The sequence below is a fragment of the Aplidium turbinatum genome, chromosome 7, assembly GCF_918807975.1.
Source record: "Aplidium turbinatum chromosome 7, kaAplTurb1.1, whole genome shotgun sequence".
NCBI classification, from domain to species: domain Eukaryota; kingdom Metazoa; phylum Chordata; class Ascidiacea; order Aplousobranchia; family Polyclinidae; genus Aplidium; species Aplidium turbinatum.
This window is the reverse complement of record NC_137478.1, coordinates 3,144,112-3,171,368: the sequence shown is the minus strand read 5'-3', so window position 1 is coordinate 3,171,368 and position 27,257 is coordinate 3,144,112. Positions and strand designations below refer to the sequence as shown.

At 37.0% G+C, this 27,257-nt stretch overlaps 1 protein-coding gene and 1 non-coding gene across 2 annotated transcripts; both read left to right on the top strand.

The window, feature by feature from the left end:
• Window positions 1-10,251: 10,251 nt before the first annotated feature.
• On the top strand, window positions 10,252-26,301 carry LOC145774344 (ectonucleotide pyrophosphatase/phosphodiesterase family member 7-like). Its single transcript, XM_082585571.1, has 9 exons — window positions 10,252-10,416; window positions 11,465-11,595; window positions 13,387-13,535; window positions 14,781-14,969; window positions 15,993-16,138; window positions 16,538-16,704; window positions 17,246-17,367; window positions 18,456-18,554; window positions 24,895-26,301. The coding sequence occupies exons 1-9, from the start codon at window positions 10,277-10,279 to the stop codon at window positions 25,222-25,224; spliced, it is 1,473 nt and encodes a 490-aa protein (XP_082441697.1). The 5' UTR covers window positions 10,252-10,276; the 3' UTR covers window positions 25,225-26,301.
• On the top strand, window positions 22,682-22,783 carry LOC145774952 (U6 spliceosomal RNA). Its single transcript, XR_014290120.1, has one exon. It is a non-coding gene; the product is annotated as a U6 spliceosomal RNA (small nuclear RNA).
• Window positions 26,302-27,257: the final 956 nt, after the last annotated feature.

Sequence of the window (27,257 nt, the reverse complement as noted above, 5' to 3'; positions counted from 1 at the left end):
ATCCTGATAACAAAGCACAGATACAAAAAGACTTGCTAAGCCTCTGCAAACAAATATTGGATCACGCTGATGCAGACAACAAAGATGCCAATTTAGTTGAAAAAGCTGAAAGTGTCAAGAAAAGCTTTGAACAAATCAGAAAGTCAGTGCAAAACAATCTAGAAAAGATTAAACAAATTCCCAATGAAATCGAAGACGATCAATTGGTTGAACAGGAAGAGGAAAAAATTACGACCGTGAAAACTTTACAAGATAAAATTGCAAAGAAGTATACATGCATTATGAATGACGTCAGTAAATATTGTGAAGCCGTCATGGGAAAACCCCCTTGTGAATATGCTCTCGTTGGTATGGGGTCGTTGGCAAGGAAGGAAATCACTCCGTTCTCCGATTTTGAAAACATCATCGTTTTACAAGAAGGATGCCAACACTCTGACAATTATCAAATAATTTTGGAATATTTTCGATGGTTCGCTTTAGTTTTTCAAGTCATTTTGATCAACATGCAAGAAACCATATTACCAAGTGTGTGTATCCCTGGTCTGAATGATACAACCAAGAACGATGAAGATTGGTTTTTTGATGCATTCACACCACGTGGCATTTCGTTCGATGGAATGATGCCACATGCATGCAAATCCCCACTTGGACGACAACAAGTGACAAACGACAAACCTTGGACAACAGAATTGATAAAACCAGTGAGTGGAATGTTAAAATATCTGAACACTGAACAATCGTTAAAGAATGGCTACCATCTTAGTGACATTCTCACTAAAACAACTTTTGTTTCTGGAAAACAAGAAATATATGATGATTTCTTTGATGGTGTGCAGAAAACTTTGAACATGATCCCCAGCACAGAAGTGCGTGATCAAATAATTGAACAAATCAAAGAAGACTTGGAAAACTTTGCAATCGAACCAAGTCTTTCCACAATAAAAGATCAAAACTATTTTAATCATAAACGAACTGTTTATCGAAGCATATCGCTTTTCATATCGGCGTTAGGTAGACTACATGAAATTTCCGAAAATTCTTGCTTTGATATTATCGACAGACTTTATCAATTAAATATGATCAGTGACTATGCAAAACGAAAGTTGTCATTTGCTGTGGCACTAGCATGTGAGATTAGATTGAAACTTTACATGGACAACCAAGGACAAGTTGATTGGGTAGATTACATCCACTCCACCAATGATTCAAACATTGAATCCTCTGCTTTGATTGCTGCTGTAGGTGAACGAAGTTGCATCAATTTCTTTCAAATTGCATATTCAATACAATGCGATATTTGCAAACAATTAAACATAAAACAGACTCATTTTTACACCAATTCCAATTTGGTGAATGTGGTCATTTGTGACTTCCTTAAATTAAAGGAAATGTCACACAAAGTTTTGCAAAGTTTACTGGCTATTCCAACAACTGGCTCTCGTTTAAAAAGTTTTGATTGCAGCCTTGAATTATTAGAGAAAAATCTAAAAGAAGTGGAAACATTTAATGAAACAAGAAGAATAATGGAGAGTTCGAGCAATGACATGTCACCTGACGCTTTTTTTGAGGATGTCATTGTTGCCTTTCAGATGAGGCATTATGATGAAGCGATTGATTATGGAATACGTTACTTGAGTTTAGAAACTAATTCCATTGACAATAAAGTAGAACGCCTCTTTAAAACTCTACGTGTAGCAATGTACATTGCAAGGAGTTGGTTCCTCAAAGGTGACTATTGGAGTGCTTTAAATTTGATGAAACATGTATTAAACATTCCTCAAGAAGCAATAAATGCGATTTTGCAGAAGAATAAACCTACACGTTTCTTGTGCGAAACTACAAAATACAAAAAAGTGTTAGATGGATTGTCAAAATCCCAGACAAGCGTATACAGTCTGCTCAAAGTTATCTCAGCATGTGGTGATGCTAATATGAATGAGATTGTGAGTTTTCACTCCATGGGCCAATCTTCATCTGAGAAAAGAAAATACTCAGAAGCAAAATTTTATTTTCAAAAAGCACAAAATATTGCACTACGGCAGGCAGTTGCTGAAAACACGGAGAAGGAATTGCGTGGTACACTTTTTACACTTTTTACGCTTTTGTCTATAAATATCTTATTGATAGAGGTTTGTGCAAATGCAAGTAACGAATATGAAGAAGAAATGATACATCCTCATCAAACAGTGACAAATCTTCCAAGTCAACATCTATTTCCTATATTATTTTCCGATAAAATGGTGGCAGAAAAATATTTTTCTTATGGTATGTTGTCACAGAAAGGCAAAGAATACCGAAAAGCGTTAAGTTGTTTTCAAGATTCACTGAAAATCTATCAACGACTGTCATCAGATGAAGATGCTGATATTGATGTGACCAACACTTGTTTCCAGATTGGAAGATGTTTGTTTGAAAGTAAAAAGTATCAAGAAGCAAGGGATTACTTTGAACGATCATTGAAAATCTATCAACGATTGTCATCAGATGAAGAAGTTGATGTTAAGATTGCTAATACGTGTTTTGAGTTTGGTAGATGCTTGTATAAACGTAAAGATTATCAGGAAGCAAGAACCTTGTTTGAAAAATCACTGAAAATTTGTCAAAATGTATCATCAGACAAAGATACTGATATTGGTATAGCTAATAGATGGATCCTAATTGGAAGATGCTTGTTCGAAAGCAAAGAATATCAGAAAGCGAAGAACTGTTTCCAAAAGGCACTAAAAGTTCATCAAAGATTGTCATCAGATGAAAACTTTGACATTGAAGTAGCCCATGTCTGCTTTCAGATTGGTAGATGCTTGTTCCAATGTAGTCAATATAAGAAAGCAAAGAATTATTTTGACAAATCACTAAGTATCCATCAACGATTGTCACCAGATGATGATCTTGACTAAGATATAATCAGTTCGTTGTAGTGGCTTTGTCTCGATTTTTTCTAAAGTGATTCAGCACATTCAGGAATATGGTAATGTAGGAATAGAAAGCAAGAATTTGTTTAAAGAGCAACTCAAAATCTATCAGCAATTGCCTTTTTCTTCTTGCTCACGATTCTCAATTCAGGCAATACGGTACCCTTCAACTGCTGCAACCAGTGTACTGTCTCAGTGTCGGGGTCTATTTGGTCCACATGCCTTGTAGTTCGGAAAATTGTCAAACACTTGTCTTCCAGTAAAGATGCTAATGCAATGCATCTTTTGTATTGAGTTGAATAGTTATTATTTGTTTGAAAGTAATTAATACAAAGAAGCAAACAATTAATTGTCACCGAAGTGTACTGCAAATTTACCAACGATTGTCACCCAATGAAAAAGTAAACAACCATGTAGCTAAGAACTGTTGTGGAAATAGTCGTTTTATCTTCTCATGAGCAGAACATCAGAAACAATATTTACTTGCAAATGCCATTGCCTGTGACTTTGTTTGGTCCATTTTTCCAACGCAAAGAATTGCTTTCAAAAGTCCCAAAAAGTTTCAAATTTATAAAAGATTTTAACCCTGCTAAAATCTGGATAGAACTGTAGCAATCATTTGTCTTTTCTTTCATTATCATTTATTTCTGTATTGTGACGAATGCTTGGAATCAAATGATTCATTTCAATTATTGTTGAAAATAATATCTTGTTTTAGATGAAGCTATTTGATTTTATTTGGCCGCTTGTTGTTCACTTCTAGTGCAGAATATCAACAATTATGTACTAATTATTATAATAATTATAATTAAATGCATATTTCCAATCATCAAATGCATGATAGGCCAATTTCCAAACATGAAATAGACAAACAGTGATGCTCAAAATTACTAATCGTAACTTGATAAATGACTTCTTTTGCGTGTTTTTGTTGTGTAGAAATTTTTTTTTAGTTTGGTTTCAAATAACGGTTTCGTTTAAGGCTGGCGCACGGATATTTTGCACCATAGGCAAAATTATATTTTTGCGCTTCATTGTTCAATAGTTTACTGGAATATGTAGGCTAAACTAAACAATAAAAGCTAGGCTACAATATTTTTCGGTTTTTGTAAGTGGACAATAAAAGTTGTCATTTTTTTCTCCTCATTTAACTCACATGGTTGTTAGTCAAATTACTTTACAGGAATAATCAGCAGTACAAAATTAAATTCCAGTCAAAATTTACACAATGCTGGTGCACTAATAAAGCTTACGTCAAAATACTGTGGGCAAACTGTGCTGAAGCCTCCTTGCCTTTAAATCAACATTATCTTTCTGGTGCATTTTACTTGTGAAGTTTACTTTAAAACGACTATTTTACCAACAAGCAAGAACACCACGAATCTAAGTTTGTAAAATTCGTATTTCCAGATGTCTCACCACAATTGTGGTTTCAATGCATCAGTCTGACTTTCTTATTTTTATGTTTTATATTTTAAAATATAAACCTGCAGTTCGTGTGACAAGATTCGAAACACGAAAATGGGCTTATTCAACAAAGAATAATTTCAAAAAGTTATGAAATTACAAGAAACAGAAACATCGGCTCCCCTTTGAAGACTGTGCCATAGGCGACTGCCTAGTTCGCCTAAAGGACACACAGACCCTGCTTTACGTTTTCACTTATACAAAAATGATGAATATTAAAAACAATTTTCTATGTTGCAACCACTGTATAGGCTACAGACCAATCATGTAACTGGTGGTAACTGATGGTAGGCTACATATTACTATTGAATATTGACATCACCTTGAATATCAATACGTAATTTTTTTACTATTACTGACTAAGGGTCATTAATATAGCTTTAGAAAAATAAAAGTAAGTTTTACTTTAGTCGCGCTATAACCATGGTAAAGTAAGATTAAATAACATTGTTTCCAATATAACAAGGTCTACAAAGCAAAACAAATTCGAAAATGTTGGCCAAGCGTTGCATTTTCGTAAAGAAAAACGCTCACCTAAAAAAAGGCTTCAATCTGTTTGTTTTTATTATTGTCTTGCTCCCGGTATTGTCGCAATAACATTTTTCAACTTACGTAATATGTTGTCAATTGCCCGTATATGACGCAAAAATATCGTTTTTCTTTATTTTATTAATTTTTTTGACCAATGAATCGTGTGATCGACTTAATACAGTAATTTTACAAAGTTTGCAAAAGTTTTTATTTTAAACGTATCTTTTGCAAGTTTATGTTTTGTAATAATAATAATGTGTTCATTATAGCCTTGTATCCATCGCAGTTAGGTCTATCGTATGCTTTCATCGTTTTTTAAAGAAGATAGGGTCAGAGAGGTTGCTGCTGGTGTGATCCTACACAGTATCGAGCTCATGTCTACCGATCCAGAAGCGGACATCTACTCACTATTAAGTCATCTCCTGTAGCTGATTATTGCAAAAAATTTCAACACTTTTATTTTTATTATATTTCTTAAAGGTTCATGAACTTCAGAGATCGCTCGATTTCCTCCTGTTTTATGTTAAAACTATATTGACACCACGTGACATTTTTATCGAGTGCAGTAATTGTTGATGCTTATAAGTTATCATCACAGTAGTATGACTAGATAAATGTTGTTTATTGATGTTTCTTATACATTTATAACGTTATTAGTACATACAGTAGTGCCGTACCCTAGTTTTTGAGGGGCTCTTAGAACTTTACCGGTAGGCTACTACTGTATTCCTTAAATCCATTATGGCGAAGGACATACTTTCAACCAACTCGAACACTTAACAACCATTTTGATGGAGTGTTACTGCGACCTCGTGGTTGGCGAGTCCTGAGCTACATCACTTCGATAACTTTGTCATGCAGTTGTATTGGACTAGGCCTACTTGAAGTTTTCAAACAAAAATAAACAACCACAGCAATAGATTTAGGGTTAATCAATTTTTAAACGTTTGAATGTGTTTTTCCGGATTTATTGACAACTCCAAAAGCAATCGTAATCTTCTCTAATATGTTCCTTTGTGATCTAATTGTACGGATTCTGCATTTTTATATTTTCCATTATGTGTTTACATCTATTCATTGTTGTAGTTTATATTACTGAAGAAGACATGTGCTAACTTTTATATGTTGTTTACCATACAGAACGTTATCACAATTTGCAAATTAAACTGATGAGATGAAAGTTGAATTGTCAAGCAAATCAGGTCTTTTGCTTTGTGGATTTGTTGCTTTGTGAATTATAACATCGCAAAGTGCTAAAGTCATTTTGTTTGTTAGTGCAGAAAAATAAATCACACATTGACCGCTGTGCATTGACAGGAAACTTTATCTTAAAGACATTGGTATGCTATGCAATATTAGAAGAATTCCTTTCAACAGTGGCATTACATGTAGTAGGCTACACTAGTTACTAGTTAGCCAGGAGTGCCCAAAGTAGGCCGCATGCGACACGCGTAAACAGTACCTGCAGTCTCCGTCTGGGCTTTAGAAAACACAATTTTTATGCTTAGGCCAAATTTCAGGGAAAAAACTAGTGAAACGTTTAATGCTGCCAATCAAGACTCGGGAAATGCGACATGTGGCTGAAAAATTTTGGACACTCTTGGGCCCTGAGTTAGACTGTTCTAGACTGTTAAATATTTGTATTCAATTTTTCCAATTTATTGATGATATGTTTAGCGACAATCCCATTTGCGTCATACGTTGTTGTGGAAACAGTGCAGGTCTGGAGATGAAATGCTTTCGTGCTGAAATCGTCGTTCTGAGGCTAAATCTTGACAGTTTCGCATATTGTAGCAACTTTGTCCAGATAACGCAAGCCCAGCTACCAAAGTGGTAACAACTTGAAGTTTTTCAATTTTATTCACAGTAGAAATAGCGTTCGTTTTACTCTTACAGCACGATGCTTGTCCGCCTTGTTAGCTCAGTGGTTACGCGCCCGGCTCAAGATCACGCGGCGCAAGTTCGACTCTCGGGGTGTGCGCTTGAGCAACGCCTTTCACGACTGCTCTCCATTCAGCGGCACCTAGTGAATGAAATAATTTTCTGGCAACAACACTTCAACAATCGGAAAACTTCACTCTGCCAATCTCAGTAACCGGCCCTGCGTCGCCTCTACAAGTATGCGAAACTACCAGGAATTAACCAAAAAATTCCGAGGATAAAGATTCAAGTACGAGGATAAAGATGTGAGTCCGAGGATAAAGATTCAAAACCAAACCAATGCTGTTTCATGCTTTTAGTATAAGACAAAGTTTGCAGTTTAAGCCATAAGACAGTGTAGCCAATTGGGCCACATCATAGGCCTAAGCAAAAAGTGATCAAAACAAAATTTATCAAAATCATTTGGGAAAGCCCACAAATCTTTCATACTTCTTTATCGTATTTCAACTTTTTTTATTGTTTATTCAATCATCTTAGTTTTTTGGATTTTGAAACTCTAATGCAGTGGTTCCCAACCTTTTTGTTGTCACGGACCCCTTTAGACAAATTGTTAATTCTGCGGACCCCCACCTAAATTTTGCCTGAAACTCAATTGACATAGGCTACTATTGACTATATAATTGTAGTAATTATGCTACTCAACTACTGTAGGCCTACTGTGTCACATTGCATTGCCGTTATGACTCCTGCGGCAAATATCAGGTTAAATATTTGCTCAAATAGAAAATGAATGAATTGTTCAAGAAATGTCAGCAGTATTTGAATATTAAGGTGACCATGCCGAAACTTTTTCAACGTAAGCAAATTTAATGAGAGGGCTGTTGTTGCCTTTCCTGAACTAAACGACTGAACTGTGGTTGAGTTTTTGACAATGCAACATGCATGTCATCTTTAATGTCCAGACGATTTCGATGTTTAGTTTTTATTGTAGCAAGAGCTGAGAATCCTGCCTCGCAAAGGTAAGCGGTTATGAATGTTAACAAAACAATAATCGCTTGCTTTGCCAAGAATGGGTAGGTCAAAATTCATCAAGGTAATCACGTACCCCCAAATGCTTTCTCACGGACCCCAAGGGGTCCACGGACCCCAGGTTGGAAACCACTGCTCAAATGCCTTCCTTACTTTTTTCTAGACCCGTTACTGGATGAGAACATCATTCGCATTGTCAATCATTAAATTTATAACATCAAACATTTCGTAATATTTGCAACCACGAATTACATCAAGCAGTCGAGCAGTATCGACATAGTCAGCAAATGTTCAACTGTTTGCATTGTTTATTTAGAGTTAGTCATTGTGAATTTTTCAAAATTATGGATTTGTGTGAAATTAGACGTCATGTTGATTTGATTTTGAGTGCTTGTCATCGCAACAAAAAGCTTTTTTGAAAAGTTAAAAATTGCATAGTAAAGTACACCACAAAAACGCTGGGTTGAAGGACATTGTGCCATAGCCCTTTTGAATAGAACAAATAGCAAAAACTTTTCTAACTTTCAAAAAGAAGCAGTTGTTTTATTTAGAATTGTTTATTTCATTGAAAGCATTGTGAGCCAGCCCATTTTATCCTCTTTAGCATTGCCCCGATAATTTTATGAAGTAGCTTTCCATAATTTAGTTTAGGGAGAGAATTTGCTTTCTTGTAGCAAACACAAGCAAGACACAACAATACAACAGGGTTGAGCATTATAACAATATATTTTACATATTTACAAATAGTTTAACAGTTAAACTTTCCATAATTCCAAGCATAAATCAATCCCATTTCCACAGACGTTGAATCAATGCAAAAAAGGATTGATTTGTCGGCTGAGATAAGCATCTGCTTGGAATACGCAGGGCTGTTGAGTGCTGGGCAATTTGGGCCAAGCACCTTTTAGTTCTCGGCGTCCGAACACACAAAAAATACATTTTTGAAACAAAAAAGAACTTTGAAAGAGAATAAAGTCTACTTTAAGGAAAGGAAAAATATGAGATTTTCGAGTAAAGAGACTTCAAGATCAAGCGGCTTTGGTTAGACTCTCGGGGTGTGCGCTTGAGCAGGTCATTTCAAGGGCAGCTCTCTCAGCGGCATTTAGTGGATGGCATAATTCACAGACAACAGTTCAACAGCAATCAGAAACTTCACTCTGTCAAACTTCTCGACTTGACATGAGTCAGTGGTTCAGTGCCTTCACAAATATACGAAACTGCCAGGATTAAGTTCTCAAAAAAACTTTCTCAGTCAGAGAATTAAAATTTTCGCAATCAATTAGTTCCAGGCGGTGGAAGTTGTTTTTTTATTGTAATCGATTTTTATAAAAAATCAACATTGCCTTGTTGTTGTAATTTTACGACCGATCATTAGGCTGATGCTAACTCTTGGAAAAACATTTTGATGATTGTACAGCAATAAATGTTACAACCCACGCAACTGGCGAGATTCTTGGAAAAGCGGTTGTAGAGTATGATAGGAACAAGACAATTTTTTTTATCTCAGTAGTCTAGTCATATTATAATCTTATTAGTTTTATTATTTTGAGCAATCAAAAGTAGAAAAAAAGTATACTTTGGGATTGTCAGGTCGACACAGTTGTCTATCAGTTACAGCAGTCTACTCTTCCATAGATTTATAGTAGGCTTATTAGGCTACAAGGACCAATATTGGTGGAGAACTTTTGTTCAGCGATAATGTGAATCAAATTTGTTTTACTTTTTTTGATTATTCTTTGCTTAGTTTCAGCATTTTAGAACATTTAAGCATTCCAAATTATATCTTTCATTATGTGCAATCTTACCTTTGCGGAAATTTGATTTAGAACAAGGTCTTATTTATGTTTTATGGCTTGTTTATGTCTTTATGCTTAGTTAAGTCTTGTTTATGAAACTTAGTTCCTACAAACCTCTGACAAAATGACAAACGATAAGACTTATACTTTGGCAATGCCGATAGTTGTAAACCATGAAGAGATATACATATAACATTGATAGGCCTATCAGCCTGACCCATTTAGAACTTTGTGCTTGAGAACAACCGGAGCTGTTCTGATGACAATTTTAATGTAACGGTAAATACTTATTTTTCTTGTAAATGGGCAACCAAAAAAGAGCACCAGAAGATATTGCAGTGAATTTTCCAGGATTTGGGTTTATTTTTACCTGTTTCCTGAAAAGTGCAGTTGAATAGGCAACCAAGTGCTAAAGGACATCTATTGCCTCCGACAAAAAGTTTTGTCCACTATAAGAACTCTATCTCACTAAGACATACTATGGCTTACGCATATCGACTGCTGCATGCCACCTTCTCGGCCAGTTGATCTAAATTTTTAACAGCTGGGGATAACCTTGAATGAGTTTGTGGCTTATTTACATTTGGAAGTTGAAGGCTTAAATACTATGCCTTACTTTCTCCAGTTGTTAATAAGAGAATTGCAAACTATTGTGAAAAAATGAAACTGAATGGACAAAGCTGTACTTTTTTGGTTTGTTTGTGGTTGTTTTGTTTCAAAAATGGTCTTTCGTATGTGGTCAACAAACAAAGCAAGGCAGATCATCATAAGCTACTCCTTGTGTCCTTTGATGGACTGAGGTTAGTAAATATTTAATTATCACTAACAATTAATGATCCAGCGCAACCCAATGACGCATGAATGCTGCGCTCCAATCGACTTCGATCCACGGTCGGTCAGTTGTATTATCTTTCAATAAATCGACACTTTAAAGTCCAGATTTGTTGCTCAATGTAGGGCTGGGCTTACCATAAATTCAAAAAATCTTATCCTTTGAGCTTTAAGAAAAGGCTTTATGTTTTATATCACGCGTATATGGGGCTCTAAAGTCTTAAGTGCTCAGGGCCATTAAAAGAGTTCAGTCCGGTTCTGGCTTGAGACTAGGGGTGGGTAGGTAAGCAATATATTTTACAAATAGTGTTCTGAAACACGACAAAAGGAGTCAAAACTACAGCGTATATACTATAATTTCTCGTTTACCTTCAATGATGTCCACCATACTAACACATCGAAGGACAATAGCTATGATTAGCCTACTTCTTACCTCAAAAGCTTAAGATTTATATTAATTTAATTGTTCATTATTTCATTATTTAAATCTTCATGTTCGCGTTTGCGGTTTTTTCTCTGAGCTTTTTTTCAATTATTGTTGTTGTTGCAATGCTTAAAATAAAATCGAATCGAATAGCAATGTTCCCCTTTTTCTGGGTCAGAACAATAAAGTTTGGCGTTCGTTTGATAGCTCACAATAGATAAACATTCTATCCTTCGAAAGAAAAAGCCAAGATTATATAACGAGGGTTCAAATCTTGACGTGTAGGTTTGAACAACGCACTTTACCTTTACTCCCAATTTAACGGAACCCATAGCAGATGGAATATTTCGCAACAATTCTACAATACACGAAAGAGTACAATACGATAATTCATAATATAATCGAACTTCATAACCTAATTCATAATTAATTTTGTTTTAGTTCAATTACATCGTCTTTTAATCATTATTAAGCTTGTAGGGCGGATAGGATACAATTTATCATTGCTTCTGGTTATGAGCACTGAGCAGGTCTTACGTCATTTTATGTAAGATGTCATTTAATACGTCATTTTATTTGATGTTTTATTTAAGATGGGATTATTCAGACAAAGCAGGAAATATGGAGGCTTTTCAATATCTGAAAGAGAATGGCGTTAAAGCAAACTATATGCAAAGTGTATTTCCGACCCAAACATCACCGAATCACTTCACAATTGCAACCGGTGAGAGAATGATATCTACAACAAATCACCATCAATTTCATCAGATGTGACGATAATAAATACACATTACAGTATTACACTAAAAAGTCTCCCTGTGTGTCTGAGCATCCGGCAACAGTTAGCCTACTTGTTCCGGGCCTACGCCACTAGCAAGTGCTCTAGAAATAAATTGGTTTGGAAATTCAAGTACACAAAATTTCGTTTCTAGCACTAGTTGCAACGTTCATCTGATGAAATTGAAAGTAAAAGCAACAACAAACAAAATGGTTTATTGCTTCACTGACGTTTTGTGCACCATGATAATGCGCATCCTCAGAGCGAATAACATACAAAATAAAATTTCACAAGGTTATTTACTGCAGTGCGATTGAAGGCAAGAAAAAATAAAACACACAATATTTAAAAACATTTGGCCAATGATGTGTGAGCGGTCACTTTCCACGTTAAATTACGTAAACACTTCCAACAATAAACATAAAATTCGAAGCGGTGACGACCAACAGAAAAAATGCGATTGAAGGCAAGAAAAATAGAACACAATATTTTAAAGATTGGCCAATGATGTGTGGTTACTTTCGACGTTAAATTACGTAAAAAACTTCCAACAATAAACATAAATTCGAAGCAGTGATGACCACTAGAAATTCGAGACAAAATTAGATTGCAATAACATTTCCAAGTGTGTTTAAGTAGGCTTGAAGCCTGCACGTCGAGACAATAATGATTTATAAGGTTTTGGTAAAAAGGTTCCCGTCGTTCCGGTTGAGTACGTTGCAATGTTTTGATGTAATATGTGCGATTATTACGTGAAGCAATAAACCATATGACTGTCTCGAATTTCTAGAGGTCTTCAGTGCTTCGAATTTATGTTTATTGTTGGAAGTTTTTTACGTCATTTAACGTCGAAAGTAACCACACATCATTGGCCAATCTTTAAAATTTTGTGTTCTATTTTTCTTGCCTTCAATCGCATTTTTTCTGTTGGTCGTCACTGCTTCGAATGTTATGTTTATTGTTGGAAGTTTTTACGTAATTTAACGTGGAAAGTAACCGCCCACACATCGTTCGCCAAATGTTTTAAAATATTGTGTGTTTTATTTTTTCTTGCCTTCAATCGCACTGCAGTATATAACCTTGTGAAATTTTATTTTGTATGATATGTTATTCGCTCTGAGGATGCGCATTATCATGGTGCGGGAAACGTCAGTGAAGCAATAAACCATCCTGTTTGCTGTTGCTTTTACTTTCAATTTTATTAGATGAACGTTGCAACTAGTGCTAGAAACGATAATTGTCCTGATGAACACCCAAACTTTTCAGTATACACAAAATTTTTCAGTTAATAAAACTTCCAATTTTCCTGCGATAATTAATAGTTTTGTCGGCTGCATGGCCGAGTGGTGAGAGTGCGGGAACGGCAATTGAAAGGGCGCCGGTTGGACACCGCTCAAGAGCATGCGGCTGTGTCTTTGGCAGGGCACTTAACGGCATGCCTGAAGGTGGACACGAAGATTGGCTTCCTTGCCTTCTCATCCACTTCAACTAAATCTTCAACCAACTGGCGTAAGCCTGGATACGACAAACAAACAATAGTTTTGAGAGAATGAGTCGTCAAGTGTGCAGCTGCAGGCAACATTACTGGTGCATTGCAGAAAACTACAAAATTAGTCCTTTATAGCGAACTTGTTTAGTTGTACGTTTAAATCGCTCTAGACTAGTTACATTTTAACTTGTTTTGTGATGTGAATGTAGCAAAGCATAGTGAAGCAAGGCTGTTTCTTCAATGCACAGGCTTGTACACTGAATCCCATGGTGTGGTGCACAATTGCAATTACAACATTACTGGTGGGCCACCGAGATCTACATTCTACAGCACTCTACAAGTTAATGAATGGTGGGACAACGGCGCAGAACCAATTTGGATAACCGCTGTAAATCAGGTGAACCTTAATAATTAGGATAATATTGACCTGGAAAATATTTGCTACAAGAAGTAACGACTTGATGCAAATATTTTCCATACGAAAATATAGGCTAACGACTTAGATTCCTAAAAAAACAAGCAATTATTGGTTTACTTTGTGTCGCCACACTGAACTCTGAACCGACAAGTTAAGCTTGTTCGTTGACACACTTGTTTCAACATGACCTATCTACTGTACAAGCCCCTGTGTTACCATTGAGATAAGATCATCTCGGTGAAAACGGTCCACGATGTTAGCCTACTTAGTAAAGCATTCTATAAACTCATCTGTTTGCTTCAGCAAACAAATCGTATTGTACGCCATCGTGACCCTTGGATAACCCCATTTCGAAACAAATATTAATGATGTGTCTTATCAATCTAAGCTGCCTCTGTCATAGCTGTCGGCTGCTTGGAAGAGTACCGTAGTCAACTCATCCGTCTGTGTGTCTATCTTCACAAGCTACTTTTCTTTCGAGTGGTTCAAGTTCCGCTGGAGTTCAGTTTCAAATGTCTATTAAGTTCAAAAGCAGTTGCATTGAGAGGATATCTTGGGGTCGGTACCAATGAAATCTCTGGAGCCTCCAAAACAGAAAAAAATTTAATATTTCACAAGTGTAGACTGAACGTTCTTTTTAACATAATGCTGCGGGTTTGCTGTGGTAATGGTGTTTTTTTACCAGCTTTCGAAACAGTTTCCTAGTCGTGTGCAAATGACTGGTCAATTTACACTACACAATCTACAAGTTCAATCAACATTTGTAAAATAAGTAACAACCATGAACAGTAGCGTTGAAAGAGGAGTCCAAAGGGGCACTTTTGAACACGGACCCGAAATAATTTTAAGGGTCCGAACTATTTCAAGGGGCCTGGAAACATGAAGACACAATGGATGCAGCGCGATTTTCTTATAAATGTCTTGATTTGAGGTCTAAGGATTTCATTAGTGCTTGGCCCAATATATTCTCTCAATGGCCCTGATCTTGTTGATAAAAGCGAAATTCAATTTATTGAATAAAAATGAGTATATTTAAAAATCTAAAAGTATGCTTCAACTTGAAGTCATGTAAATTCTTAATAGCCTGCATCAATAACGCTATGTTGATAAGAAGGAAAAAACTGATGTTAGTGAAACATTCAATCATCTGTATAGCCTACATTGAAACAATGTAAAAAAGACACATTTTGTTGACTGAGGATCTCTGTGTAATTTAATTTCCAGGGTTTGAAAAGTGGAGGCTACCTGTTTCCTGGGAGTTATGCCAACATGAGTGGAGTTGGAGCCACTATGAAAATTCTGGAAACTCTTGCCACTCCAACAGAGGAAAGCGACTGGAGAGACAGGATTGATGGAACCATGGAATGGTTCACAACAAATGACCTAGATATCGTGGCGCTGTATTTTGAACAGGTAGATCACTATCCAGGAGATATTCATCAAGTATATTGATTAAAAAGTACAGTAATTAAAAAGTAATGCCAAGCTTGAATAGGCTAGATCCTTGAGAGTGACTCAATTCTAAAGGCTTGATGATTTCTAAAGCACGCCAATATCAGTCTAAGCTCTAAGGCTTTAAGCCTACCAACTTTGAAACAGTGCAAATTTTCTTTTTGCAATGACACCACAAATATTAATAATCCCATCAATGCTTTTTCTAGTGGCCAAAGTTTGTTTGTTTGTTTGTTTATCTTTATCCTGCATTGCGGGAAAGCGGACTTGAGCGCTATGCATCGGTGTACGCCTTCCGACATACACCTGACCCACGCTGCAGCCGACGGCAATGTCTGTTTTCTGGTTGTCTACTTTACTTATGACTTAAATTTGGTACTACCCGTTACTCGAAATCGATCACTAGGTAGAGGCAATTATCGTTAAGTTTCTTGCCCAGAGAAACAACAGCAAGTGCGGGTGGCTGGAGTCGAACATGCAGGCTCTCGACTGCGAGCCCAACGCGCTAACCACTCGGCCACGGCTGCCGACATTGTGAGACAAAGTGAATTATTTAATCAGCAGACGTCATTGGTTGTAATTCTGATTGATTGCGATTGTGGGAATTTTTACCATCGGACTAAGAAAGCTCTTTTGAGCAACGCATTTTAAGGACTGCTCTGAATGGAGAGCTGTCCTTAAAATGCATTGCTCAAGCATACACCTCGAGAGATGAAGCGGTGCCACTTGATCTTAAGTTTCTTTGTGTATAAAGTCAGACGCTTAACCAACTGAGCCATCGTAGAGGATTTTCAAGGAATTTCTGAGGAGTGTAATAATTTATGTCCAAAAAATTGAATTAGAAACTATTAGTCCAATTATCTAAATAGATGCAAAAAAAAATTCAAACGTAAAACTATACTTGCATTTTATTTGCTAACTAAACTTGTTCTCTTTTTTGGAGATGAAAATAAGGTCGGCCTAACTTATGATATATATTCGAAGCCGGACGTGGATAGCCACGACTACGGACCAGATGACGAGCGAATTGTTACGTCAACCCTCCCACTGGTAAACCGAACAATAATGTATTTGCTGCAAAAAGTGGAAGATTACGGATTGACGGATAACCTCAACATCATATTCGTCAGGTAATTATCATGATATTTTGTCGGCAACAAGCATAGCTTCTAGAGATTTTACAATATTAATTTTCGAAAGAAAGAATCCCTTTCTGAAGCTTGATTTTAGCAATTTTATACCTTTGTAAACTGAATAGGCGAAAGTAGTGACTCTACAAGAGCACCGCAATTTTAGTGATGGTGATTGAAAACATGAAGTTGTGCTGGCAACAAAAACAAACTTTGCCATTGACTATTTCGTCCAATAGTTTATCAATGATTCTGAAAGGAGAGTTGACTCTGATGTGATAAAATTAAAACAATTTTAATTTTAAACAATTAAAAATTAAAACAATTTTAATTTTAATTATGAAAACATTTGACTTCTTGTGATCATGTCCTTACTAGATAGCCTACTATTGTTGCCAGCGACCATGGATTTCAAACTATTGATACATCGGTGAGAGGAGAAGATGCCATTTCCATCGCCCGTTATGTCAATCAAAGTTACGTAAACTTTCAGTTTTCCTACGGGCCTCTCGGTCTTGTGGAACCAGTTCAAGGAAAAGCTGAATATGTTGCTGCAGAGCTTGCAAGTGAGTCACAATTCGTTTTTCTATGCGTCAAATGCATAGCCAAGAGATGAGAGCCTTGGTACGGCATTCGAAAGGGCGCCGGTTCGCAACCACTTAAGAGCATGCGGCTGTGTCTGCAGCAGGACACTTAAGGGCATGCTTAAAGGTGGACTCTAAGCGTAGCTTCCTTGCCTTCTTTAATCTAAATATTTAATCTGCAAAGGAAGTGTTTATCATGTGGCGAGAGGAAACACTGCAAGACTAAGGAATCCCTGAAGGCTTCACTCTTGAAAAGTTTACCACAGCCCTCCGCCTAAAGCCCTAGTGAAACCATTCAAATTTTCAAGGCCAGACTGAGCTTGTACTTTTAGCTAGACTTGCCTCAAGTTTTGGTTACGTAAATTATTTTCTTACTGCTTGCATTACTTTAAGATACCTAAAATGTAGAAAAGAGCTTTGGTGGTTGCAATACCTAAGGTATGTTTTGTAAATCGGAGAATACCAATTTCCACAATCAAAACTAATCAATGTTTTTATTCATTTTGCTTAAAATCTTTTACAGAGGGAAATCCTCACATGAAAGTTTACCTGAAAGAAGATTTACCAGAACGCTTCAATTACAAAAACAATGATCGAATTACTTCGATTGTGATTTTATCCGATCCAGGATATTCTGTCTATCCGGTTAGTTGGTTGACTAAAACTTATTTCAACAATATTAGGCCTATGTGTAACGTGCCGGATTTTTTCTCTGCCTTATTAAACAGAACACAGCCATATGCTTGGTGGAGGTTGGTGATATACAGGTACAGGGTCATCAATATTACCGTTACAACTTCAAACAACTAAGTTATACTGTATTTGGCGCCATCTGGAGCAGGGCTTCTCAAACTATTGGTCACAATTTCAAAAAGTCATAAACAGACATAACTAAGCAACAACACTACATTTAACATTATAAAAACAAAAAACAACAAGCGAACGTTTTCGGCTAGTCATATAGCCCTTTTTAAGCCTATAAGAAAAATACATTATTGAAAGAAATGCTAAAGAATCATATAGTATCACAGCAAAAATATGGTCAAATCTAAACATTTGAGAAACTGCCTCGCTCACACAAAATAATAACTGAAAATTACACAGCGCAACGGGTCAAGTATTTCAGAGGTAAAATTAATTGATTGTTCAGACAAGGACTCAGGCAGATTACGCAAGAAAGACAGAAGCACAAGAGTAATCTTGCGTAATCTGCCTGAGTCCTTGTCTGAACAATCAATTAATTTTACCTCTGAAATACTTGACCCGTTGCGCTGTGTAATTTTCAGTTATCATTTTGTGTGAGCGAGGCAGTTTCTCAAATGTTTAGATTTGACCATATTTTTGCTGTGATACTATATGATTCTTTAGCATTTCTTTCAATAATGTATTTTTCTTATAGGCTTGAAAAGGGCTATATGACTAGCCGAAAACGTTCGCTTGTTGTTTTTTGTTTTTATAATGTTAAATGTAGTGTTGTTGCTTAGTTATGTCTGTTTATGGTTTAAAAGAGTTACCTTTCTACCCAAATTGAATTTCAAAAAGGGTCTCAAATTGTAATTTTAGGGTCACCAATGGGCCTACAGCGGGTAGTTTACTCTGTAATTTTTTTTTTTTTGAAATGGGGTTGCACAATAAACAAGTTAAAGAAGTCCTTATTGGCTGATCATAAACATGAATAATTTAAGTAGCCAACTTATTTTGCTTCTTAAAGTTTGTTAATTCTTAATTTATAGATTTTTCCTGGATTTCATATCAATGCCGGAGAGCATGGTTACGACAATACTTTAGAAAATATGCGTGCATCGTACTATAGCATTGGGCCTTCTTTCAAGGTGAGTGGAGTTCTTCGCTCCAGAGAGAAAAGCAATTGATATGAAGTGACGTCATAAGCGTTGAAAGTTGGGTAATAATAGCCTACCTGCTATATGAAAACACGTAATAATCAAGTAAATCAAATCAGCCAGGTTTGGCAACTTGTTTAATTTGTTGATAAACTTACGCCATCATAAAGGCGACTTCTTCAGTACCTTATTTGTATAGAATGTTATTCAAATCGTCTACTTTATCATTGCATTAATATTAATATTATTAGCTAGTGATGTGTTAGCACATCACCCAGGTAGACTTTAAGTTTACCACCAGGGTTTGTTACCCAAGCCAGAGAAAACTAGTAAAACAGCTCCGTAGGGTTGGAACGAAAAGACATATTTTAGCTTTGTTTGGTGAACCCATTAACCATGAAAATGAAAACATCAGCGCTCAGTTTTGATATGTTTGTTTTATATCGATTAATAACTTTTTCAACTGCACCCCAAGTGGCAGACACACTATTCTCATTTTTCTCGGAAACACGAACAAGATCCTGGTCACTTCGAAATTTCTTTGTTTTTGATGATGTGATACGTTTTTCCGTTAAAATTGGATGTGCTGATGGGGACTATCATCAATATCACACTTTGGAAGCAAGTTGCAGTCAAGGCATACAGAGATGGGTCTGTTGTGTGATATAATGCAATTGTGCACTACTGACATATGACAGATTGATGGAAAACAGAGCTGGTTTTAACACAATGATCTATCCAACTTTTTGAACCATGTGATCCACTAGTTATTAGCAGCAATAAGCTCTTGAGTCTTGATCTTTACAGAAATCGTTCAGAAGCTTCCGGAAGGTGTTGGTTATTCTAGCATTGATATCTCCAAGAATACACACATTAGAATTTCCTATTACATCATACGTATGGGAAATTTTGCTTAAGTATTCAATATACAATACCAAGTTTGTTGGCTTCACAGCAGTATGGAAAATATAGGCTACATTTATAATAAAAAGATGAGATTCATAGGTTTTAACTTTCAAATCTATAATAGTATTGTCGACGTTTGAGTGGACTAGCCTGAATATTTTTGTTCCATAAAATAGCAGAGCTTCCATGTGGTCTACCTGACAGGATCTTCTCTGAGTAGTCTACATCAGAAATGCTATAAGTAAGGGAGAGTGGGGTTAGTTGGAAGGCGGGGTTAGTTGAAAAATGATCATTTTTTTAACTCTTGATAACTTTTTTAAATATTTACTGCCAACATGTGAAGTAGTTTATAAAAACACATAATCCATGTTAGTTTCGAATTGTTAAGTCAAAATGTACCTGTTTGGCTGACAATTTTGTATTTTCTTACTTTCGAAGTAAAATTTTTGGCGTATTAAAAAACATCTTATGCGTCGATATCGTTAAAGACAGGCAGAAGTTTTTTGGTGTGTGTCATCTGTAGGTGTTCTACAACACTAAGAAATAAAAAAATTTTAGTCCAATGCACCATGCTTGAATATTTTAGGAAAATAGTTTGTCATATGCTAATGGGGCTAGTTGGAAAATTGTGGGTGGGGTTAGTTGGAAAATGTTTTGATAACGGTATGACTATGTAGTATTGGTCACAGCGGTAAACCATAATCTCTTCGTGGGAAAATTGTAACATAAGATTCCCAAATCCGTTCGTCTGCATGTAATGACCGAAAAATAAACACTCTTTTGAAACGTCTATTCAAAAGTGTATTCCTGTAAAATTAGCCCGCTGCTATCGAAAATGGAACGCAACACCGTACGCCTCTAAAACTGTCACTACAGAACAGATTACTTGGATAAAAGACGGAAAATTTGTCCAGCTAGCAAGCACCAAGCAAACAGTTAAACTTGCGACTGACTTCCAACAAACAATTTTACGAATGACTAGAATAATTTGCGATATCTCAAATGCACGTAGACAGTAACTGTGACGCAATAATGAAAGACAATTATGAAGTCATTCAAACAGGTGTTCAAGCGGCTAATGCAATATTTCATCAGGTCTTACGACCGATGGTGCAATATTTGGACATTTTCTAGCAATTTCCATAACGTAAGATGCCAGCTAGGTTAAGTAGACCATAACGGTTTTTATATGACGTTTGATTTGGTGAAAATTGTCGGGAACAAGTATGATACGAGTATATCGTCGTGGTATGATAATAAGTAGTATAAGCTCCAATGTACTTGTTTTAAGCAGACATACATTGTAAAATTTTAATTTGAATAACTTGGAAAGTGCTATATATGTGGCATCACAAGTTTTATCAATGCGTTTATTAAAAAATGTTTTTACGACGATCAGATGTCGAATTCATTGCATTTTGATTTTAAAGCAAGTAAACATATTTGCTTACAACCCCATGTAAATGTTTGTTGGTTAAAAAAAGAGTATCCAGTTCATTAGTGGGCATTAAACTGACGTTTTTCAACTAACCCCAGGAATGGGGTTAGTTGAAAAATCAATTGTATGTTTGTTTATTTTAAATTTTTATTAAAAGCTTAATTGACTCAATACTTATTTTTGGTTGCATGATAGAGGACACCATAGGTGATAATTTAAGCCACTTCAAGTTGTCAGGTTATGCACCAATTTTTTTAAATTTCACTTAAAAAAAAAACTTTCCGACTAGCCCCACTCTACCCTATAATAACAGTTACTGATTGACGAGAGGCTGTGTAAATCTTGATTTCCCATCAAAGTTTTTTGAAGCAATATTACATCATAGGATTGGCATAGTGTGTGGATATCATGTGTTGAAGAATTCAATCTTTTGCAGTTGTATGACAGTATGCTCAGTTTTGATTCACTGCCGCTTGGCTCCATTGGATTGAATTGTTTCAGAGGTGGATGCAGCTTGTGGTAGGCCTACGCTGTGAGAACTAAATTTCTTTATTAATATGCCAAACGGCCATTTTTGCACTGGGGCAATCTTTCATCTATGCAAATCCAAAATAGCAAAGCGCCAAATGTTAAACTGCATTCTTTTAGTAGCCAGGATGAATCTTCTATCATGCTAGATCAGGGGTCACCAACCTTTTTTGCATGCGGGCCACTTTGGCACTAAGGAGAGCTGTGGCGGGCGCACTAATAAAATGTTAGGTAGGTTGACTCTTATGCTAGAAAAGAACGCATTTCGTACCCAGTATCCAGCGTTACATGTTGTTCATATTTATGTTAGAATACCGTAGCAACAAAATTAATCGAACAACGCTACTGCCAGGCCAAGCTTCTTTTACAACACTTTTAACTTTTTTAACAATGCCTAATAAATAGAGGCCACTTGTTTTGTGCACTTATAGCGAGGCGAGCAGTTTCATCAGAATATTCATCGCCAAGCAAGAGTGGTGTTGTTACTTCGCTTCGCAAAAGATATCTTGCAATTAACAGTTTCAGTAAACAAGGAAATGTTTGACACATCGCAATACAGGCAACAATAGTGACCTGCAAACATATCAGCGAAAAATAGGCTCCAATAACAAGGAAAAAGAAACCAGGTACCATCTTCTCTTCTCTCGTGTTGTCGCTATATGTCAGGGCATCCGTTGGTTAACCACTGCCTGGTGTCGTCATCGATGAAAACTAGGCCTTCCATACCATGAGGAGGTCGGTATAGCCGGCAATCCTTGATAATGTGTGCTGCCGTCTGCATTTCACCACACTCACAAGCAGCACTCTCTGCCGACGAAAGCAAGTACCTCCACGTGGCCGCCCCGCAAGTACTGACTTTGGGAAACTAAACTTGCTACAACTGTCGCTATAAAGTTATGCGGAAGAACAGTCATCAGAATGGCACCCCCAGACCAAGCACAACGTCCTTGTCAGGGCGACCAACACCAGCTGTTGTAGGTCAAGGAGTGACCATTCTGCAACTAAATGTTGAAGGCACCACCAACGCTAAACTAGACATCATCACACCAGATACCATTAAACAAACGCTTGTGGAAATCACCGAAAAATCGTAATTTATGAACAGTCTTCCCTCTAAAAAAGCAATGAGTTGGTTTTTCATCCTTTTTGTGAGAATCTATAAAACCGTCTTTCTTTTATTATAGACAACTGTCACTTGCGGTGCTCATCAGCGTGGCAAGAATTTGTTGATTAACAACATTTTGCAGTACTTGCTTCGGCAGTACATATACTATAATTGGAACGATACAGATTAGCATGGCTCCTGCGCAAGGATGACACGCAAAATCGTGAAGCGTTCCATACTTCTTAAAAAAAAAAACGTTTTGTAGTAGGCCTACTAAGCTAAATATTTTCATAATACAATCAGAAAAAGTCTTTAAATTTATATGTAATATATTGCCAATTTATTATAAATTGAGTTGGCACACCGACCCATTTTGCCAACAAAAACTTGCATAAAGAGAACACTGCTCGTGAAACACAATAACGGTGAAACTCGCACTAGTGTTTACATGACATTTGCAAACTTAAAATAAGCAACCCTATGATCAAAGACAATTTCAAAATTCGAAAACAAACGTTTTAATCAACCACTGGGACAGTGTGGCTGGACATCGCATTGGAATAACTTTAAGCAACCCCCACCTAGAACTATAATCTGATTGGTCGGTCGGTGGAATCGTATGCAAAGCGAAAATATGCTTCCAGGAAAGTATTTTTTGCCTTCGTGCTCTTTAACTCCCTCAAGAAAAGTATTTTTGGTTATACTTGTACGCTGATACTTTCCGCGGCCGCCATTTGGTGACCCCTGTGCTAGATGATAACGCTAAAATAAAAATTAACAATTCTTCAGTTGTGCTGGACAAGAATGAGGTGGCTACAACATGATGCTTTCATATTGAAAGTAGGCTGTTATGTTGTTGCCAATGTTTTCTCTGAGGAAAGATCCCACAAGAGGTTTGGTGAACTCCTGTCGAATGGCTCAGATGAAGATGATTTCGAGGCGAACTTCATGAAAATATCAGAAAACAAATTATTGAAGATGGATTTGTGTTTCCTGATATTGGTCACAGCGGTAAACCATAATCTCTTCTTGGGAAAATTTTAACATAAAGTTCCCGAATCCGTTCGTCTGTATATAATGACCGAAGAAACACACACTTGAACTTCTTTTCAAACAGTGTATTCCTGTAAAATTAGCCCGAGGCTACCGAAAACGAGGGGGTGCAACGCCTACACCACTTAAACTGTCACTACACAACAGATTACTTGGATAAAAGACGGAACCTTTGTCCAGCTAGCAAGCACTAAGCCAACAGTTAAAGGTGCGGCCAACTTTCAAACAATCATTTTACGAATGACCAGAATAGATAGCAATATCTCAAATTCACGTATGCAGTACTGTGACGCAATAATGAAAGACAATTATGAAGTCATTCCAACAGGTGTTTAAAGCTGATGTAATATTTCCTGTTTAAACAGGCCCAAACAGGCCCAAACAGGTTTGACTCAATTCTTATGAACGCTGGTGCAATTTTGGCACATGCTTTAGGAATTTCCATGACGTAATATTCAGTAGACTTGAACGGTCTTTATATGACGTTTGATTTGGTGAAAATTGTCGGGAACAGATATGAAAGAGATTGCTTCTATCAGTCGAAAAGACTTGTTTGTTCTTTTTGCACAACTAACCTGTGGCATCTACTAAACGCTTGACTGATGTTTTAAAGTTTAATAAAAATTTAGAAAAATATGGAATTTAAAAGAAGTAAAATGAACACCAAATACACTTGAATTTCATATTAAAGTCCAACGTTTTTGTAGTGTAAGCTACTAGCTCATTGTTTATGTTATTGTGTTGTTTTTATGTTACTCATTTATTAAATAGTTAAAATTAAGCTCCATTGCATCAGCTTTTTGCCATGTAAAAGTGACCCATTGGTCAAATAGCAGTGGCTTGTTGGTTGTTGTATTGGTTTGGCCAACGGGCCACTTTTTTCAATAATTTAATAGTTAATTTTCGGCATTTAGTAGGCCTAGTTGGAAATTAAAAGAAAAAATTGGCTGATTATACCAGGGTATGGGGCCTAGTGTTGTTCCAGAAAAAGAGGACGCATAAGCTTTGCATAAAGGGGAGAAAACAAGTATGTAAAAAATGATCGCCGGTGAAACATCTCCCACAACATAAGTTACATCACTTGTTTGATGGGTAAACGCCTCAGAGACAAACATTTTAATTGACTCTGTGATGGCATCTGACTTAAATATTGAAGCAAAAATATAAGCTGTCTGTCAACAGCTTTCAGTTTACACAGCGATTTTTGAAATAAGGTAGTTGTGTGCAAAACGCTTTTGCAAAGTTTCTAAATTATAACCTATTTGTTTCTTACTTTAAAAATCGTTTCACTTTTATTCCAGAAAGGAATGACAGTGGAAGGGTTTGAAAATGTAAACATCTATCCACTAATGTGTCACCTACTGGGCCTCACCCCTGCCCAAAATAACGGGTCGTTGGACGTCTTGTATGAAACACTTGTTGAAAGTCAGTCAAGCGAGACCACCCAGCAACCAAAAACAACTTCGTCCACAAGCGCTGACTTGGGAACAGCTTCACCCAACAGCGACCAACCAACCCAACAAGTAACAGAGGGGCTCGAAAGCACCACAGGCGGAGTTGGAAAAGAATCCCACAGTATCTTTTCTATTGTCATCTCAACCGTGTTATCAGTTGTGATGAGAAACGTTTAGTTTAGAAAGCTGCGTATAGCCTATAGCCTAAGCCCTAATCAATGCAGTGTCAATTTTTACGCAAAATCAGTTGATTGTTATACGCAATGCAATTCATAGTCTTGAGGTATTTACTTTTTAATTCTTCGATAGCCTACTTAGAATCTGTGAGAAATAATAAGGCCGGTTTTAAGCTGCGTTTTATATTTCCCACCATCAAAGCGAAAACGAATATTAGTCAGTTGTCATAACATAGCAGAGGTCTAAAATAAGCTCGGGTGTTGTCGCCGGCGCTGAATCAAACGCACGCTTTGTAATGTAAATTGTGGCCACAGAAACTCCTTGCTGGAGAAGTCCTGCTCTACTTCGTCTATGCTAGCCTACTTGCGTCAAGTGATAGTAACTATACAATAAACTCATTGGCTAAAAAGCTATAGCCTAAGGCGTAGACTATTACTTCTAGTCGGCTTTTGTTGCAATTGAAAGAACTTATTGTTATGCACTGCTTTCTGCATGAACCCTGATGAGACTTCAGCGCTTATCTGCAGCCAATTGGGCTTCACTGCGAGGTCGAGTGCCGAAGTCGACAGCAATATATTTCTCTTATGCTTTTTTACCAACAGCTGAATAAAAAAAAACTCAAAAATGCGAACGTTTACAAAACAAAAATGTTGAGCTTGTTTAGCTCAACATATTTATGCTTGATTGCTGGTCCACTGCTAACCAGTTCTCTCGAACTAAATTTGACCTGGGTGTTGAAATCAACACTTCAGTTCTATTCTTAACACAGCTGTGTTTTACAAAAATTCTAGATGTTTTAATTTATAAAGGAAAAAGCAGATAACTTATATCCTAACTTATCACATCCGGTGATAGCCTATAACTTATATAACTGTTGTGTTTCTAACTCATTCAACCAGAGTCGTACTGGAGTTCTGTTTTATTATAAAATTGTACAACCAAGATATAGTGTGAAACCTACAAAGTAAGCCCAAAACGAAAAGTGCCAATTAACAAAAGCATGCGAATGAATACAAAGCAAAAGAGAAGACCTGGGAAACGAAAAAAAAGTACATCGTTTCAATGCAAATAAACTAATACATAGCACCTCCCCAATAATTTTTATGACCACCCATAACGAAGGGGTGGTTGGCATCTTTTTTGATCGCCTTAATGTTTGTTCTTGATGCGATGACGATGATGGATCGTCGGTCGCTATCAGCGTCGATGAATCGTCGGTCGCAATCGGCGTCGATGAATCCTCGATCGCAATCGGCGTCGATGAATCCTCGGTCGCAATCGGCGTCGATGAATCCTCGGTCGCGTTCGGCGTCGATGAATTGGGAATCTTGTCAGCTGTCGATGACGACGTGAAAGTAGTCTTCCCTGGGTCCCCGTCTTCCGGCGAGACGTACCTCGGACGTAGCTGGTCGATGTGGCGTCTCCATATTGGACCTCGAGGGTCCACTCGAACCTGCAAACTCCGACTCCCGTTTCGCTTCACCACGACGGCAGGAACCCAACGAGGACTTCGGCTTTGCCTGGACCCAAAGTATAAAGCGTAACACGGATCACCAACGTCGAAATTAATTGTTTTCCGGTTTTGTTTCCGAGGCGGAAAACTCGTCGACGTTTTCGTGATCTGAGCTGAAGAAGGAAGTAAAATGTCTAATTTAGTACGTAATTGGCGGTGGTTTAATAACTCACTGGCAGAGTAACCACTAGCATTAGGCGTACGGCGAAACTGCATCAAGAATTGAGTGGTCGCACTTCTAGGCGGTAGCGATGATTTTCTTAAAGCCTGCTTGAAAGTGCGCACCAAACGCTCGGCAGCACCATTCGTAGCTGGATGGTATGGTGCTCCAGTGATGTGTGTTATTCCCCTAGCTCAGAGGTCGGCAACCTGCGGCTCCGGAGCCACATGCGGCTCTTTCAGCCCTCTGCTCTGGCTCCCGTGACTTTAAACACTGCGAGCTTGGGCAATACAAAAAAATTTTGTTGTAAATTAATAACTGCTCTAGGCTATAGTTTAAACTAGTTTTGTTGAAAATTAT

Coding starts and splice junctions, on each gene's coding strand:
- LOC145774344 (XM_082585571.1), top strand. CDS start 10,277: ATGAAACTGAATGGACAAAGCTGTACTTTTTTGGTTTGTTTGTGGTTG. Junction 10,417..11,464: donor GTGTCCTTTGATGGACTGAG/GTTAGTAAATAT, acceptor GTTTTATTTAAG/ATGGGATTATTCAGACAAAG. Junction 17,368..18,455: donor CAGGATATTCTGTCTATCCG/GTTAGTTGGTTG, acceptor CTTAATTTATAG/ATTTTTCCTGGATTTCATAT.